The 2,500-nt window shown below is 35.6% G+C and overlaps 1 protein-coding gene across 1 annotated transcript in view; it reads right to left on the minus strand.

Annotated features, from left to right (window-relative positions):
• Positions 1-299: 299 nt before the first annotated feature.
• Positions 300-2,500, minus strand: part of Wdr24 (WD repeat domain 24) — a 14,180-nt gene continuing 11,979 nt past the window's right edge. Inside the window, 2 exon segments of the mRNA XM_086543229.1 lie at positions 300-804; positions 2,110-2,222. Coding sequence (XP_086399355.1) covers positions 637-804; positions 2,110-2,222 — 281 coding nt within the window. The 3' untranslated portion in view covers positions 300-636.

A 2,500-nucleotide genomic window follows, 5' to 3' on the forward strand; every position in this document is an offset into this window, starting at 1 on the left:
TCAAGGTGTGGAAGCACATGACCATTTTGGGGACTTATTGTAGTGGGAAAGTAGCCAAAATTTACCACTAAAATAATTAATCCTCATCCAGATTAATTACAAAAAAAGTGAATCAGCATCCAGATGTCTTCAAATTTGCTTCCAAATAAAAAGTTTTTAGGCAGTGACCTTAACCTTTGGACAAGAGCTAGACATGACTCTTCCGTTCCATTACACAGCCTTTGCAAATTATTACATAATAAAGCACATGTTGCAATGATGGATTAACAGGTCAATGGAGTAATAAAACAAAGCATTTATATATATATAATTTTAATATAAAATGGTTTCCAAATGTACTTATATCAAATATATACAGATATATATACAGTACAATATATAGGAACTCAATACATCTTTTGTAACAAGGAAAGGGAAATGGTAACTTTGCAAATCATAAACATTTCAGTCCAATACAACAAGATCGTAGTTTATTTTTTATTATTTCAATGCCATTGAGCGTAAGTACCCACTGTTTTCTCACAGCAAAAATGGAAGTAAACTAAATATACATACTTCAGGTTCTAAAATAAGTATGAACATAAAAGATATGGAGAATCTTAAATCTACAAATGAAGGACACAACACAAAACATACTCAGGTGTACTCACACAGATGGCCACATCCTGCAGGACAAGACTTATTGTTGGCCACCCACTTCATCATGTGGTTCAGGTGGCCACCATGAGAGCATCCCTGGCACCATACAAACAGTCCTCTCACCATACCATGACATACTGCACAGGCTGATGTTGGACAACCACACTGTAAAGAGTTAAAATGAAGCTTAGATCCTTGAAGAAAATATATTATGTATAAAATCAAATTAATTTCTTTTTTTTCTTTTAACTTGTCTTTTAACACAATTCATGCCATCAGAATATTTCTTACACAATGGATGACATCTAATCACATTATGGACTTCTGCCATATATACACATTGTACATTGCTACATTTGTATATACACATTGTAGTTTCAATTATATATACATATTTTTCTTGACAACAACAACAACAACAACAAAAAATCAAAACTCCTCTTTGCCCCCATACCCTAGAATAGGGCGGGTGAAAATAACTCTGAGAGATTTAGCACGGCCTTACATCTCAAGAAATCTTTTGGCAGGAAGCTGCATGAGCTTGCTATATTGCCAGTGAGAGTGGCATTTGAGCAAATATATGCACTGCCATGAAAGGGTTAATATTAGTTCCAAGATTCAAGAGCAGTTTGTGAAATTAAGTGATTTACAATTTTAAATCCACTGCTGTAGCTAGTGCCCCGTCGGGAAAGGGTTAAGTGATTTACAATTTTAAATCCACTGCTGTCCTATCCTATTAACTATACAGAAACTGAAAGTTACACCTACTGTCTTATTCTCAGAGTTTGACAAAATCAACAAGCATTCAGTCTGTTTGTACGACCTTATCACAAATTGGTTGACCACATTTCAGTAATGTATGCATAGATATAAAGATTCATTACAATGAAAAACAAAGAAAAGGTTTTGTATGAAATATAAGTGTTTTTTTTCTACAGTTTCTGCCATTATGACTCATGATGGATTTAAAACTGTAGGCTACCCCAACTCTGCATATTCTTTAAAGAAAATTGAACCAAGATAATCTTTGGTCTGAGAGTTAATATCATATTCCTAAATTGATACAATAATTGCTGTTTAACCCGTTCCCGACGGGGCCAATCCGGCTTAAATAGACCAAAATTCCGGGACTCTTGAACGCATAAGCCTAACGCGTCGGGATTCTCGGCCGCACTAGCCGCGAGCCAGCGCTGCGCGCTGGCTCTTCCCGCGCCCCGGGCTAGACAAAGTAACGCGTCCCCGTCGTGTAGCCCAAAAACCACTAGACGTGTTATCTTGTCATCCGTCGTTAACGGGTTAAATTAATCTTAAGTAAAGAGCAGTAACAATACTTTTTCAAATACTCTTCTTATTACTGATGCTATAACTGTACGACAGCAGTCACCAAAATTGAAATCACCCGACCATACACCAAAATCAAACTCACATAATGCTAAACCACCACAATCAAAATCACATAAGCCTACTAACCTTCCTGCAGAAGAGACTGTTCCTTGAAACAATAGAGCCACATTGACCACACTGCAGAGCAATGGTTGTGGACTGCTGGTTTTGTTGCTGAACAACTGGCAGACCTGTGTACTCTGCAGAAGAAATTGATATAAAGTTGGTTTCTTTCTCTACTCTCTCAGTCATGTGTCAGCGTAGAAATACTTACAAATATGTATTTTAGTTAAATGCTTGATTTATTTTAAGGTTTATTTATCAATAAAAGTTTTCTTTTGACTACTGTAATGCATTAAATGAAGATTTGTAATCCAATGTTCATAAATATAAATGATAAAAGAGTATAATTACAGACTACCAAAGATACATTGAGCTAACATTGAGACTGTCATTGTATTATCATGTATTTTTAACA

Source organism: Penaeus japonicus, unplaced genomic scaffold, assembly GCF_977035675.1.
Source record: "Penaeus japonicus unplaced genomic scaffold, GWHDUDI00000001_assembly GWHDUDI00000013, whole genome shotgun sequence".
In the NCBI taxonomy this organism is placed as follows: Eukaryota; Metazoa; Arthropoda; class Malacostraca; order Decapoda; family Penaeidae; genus Penaeus; species Penaeus japonicus.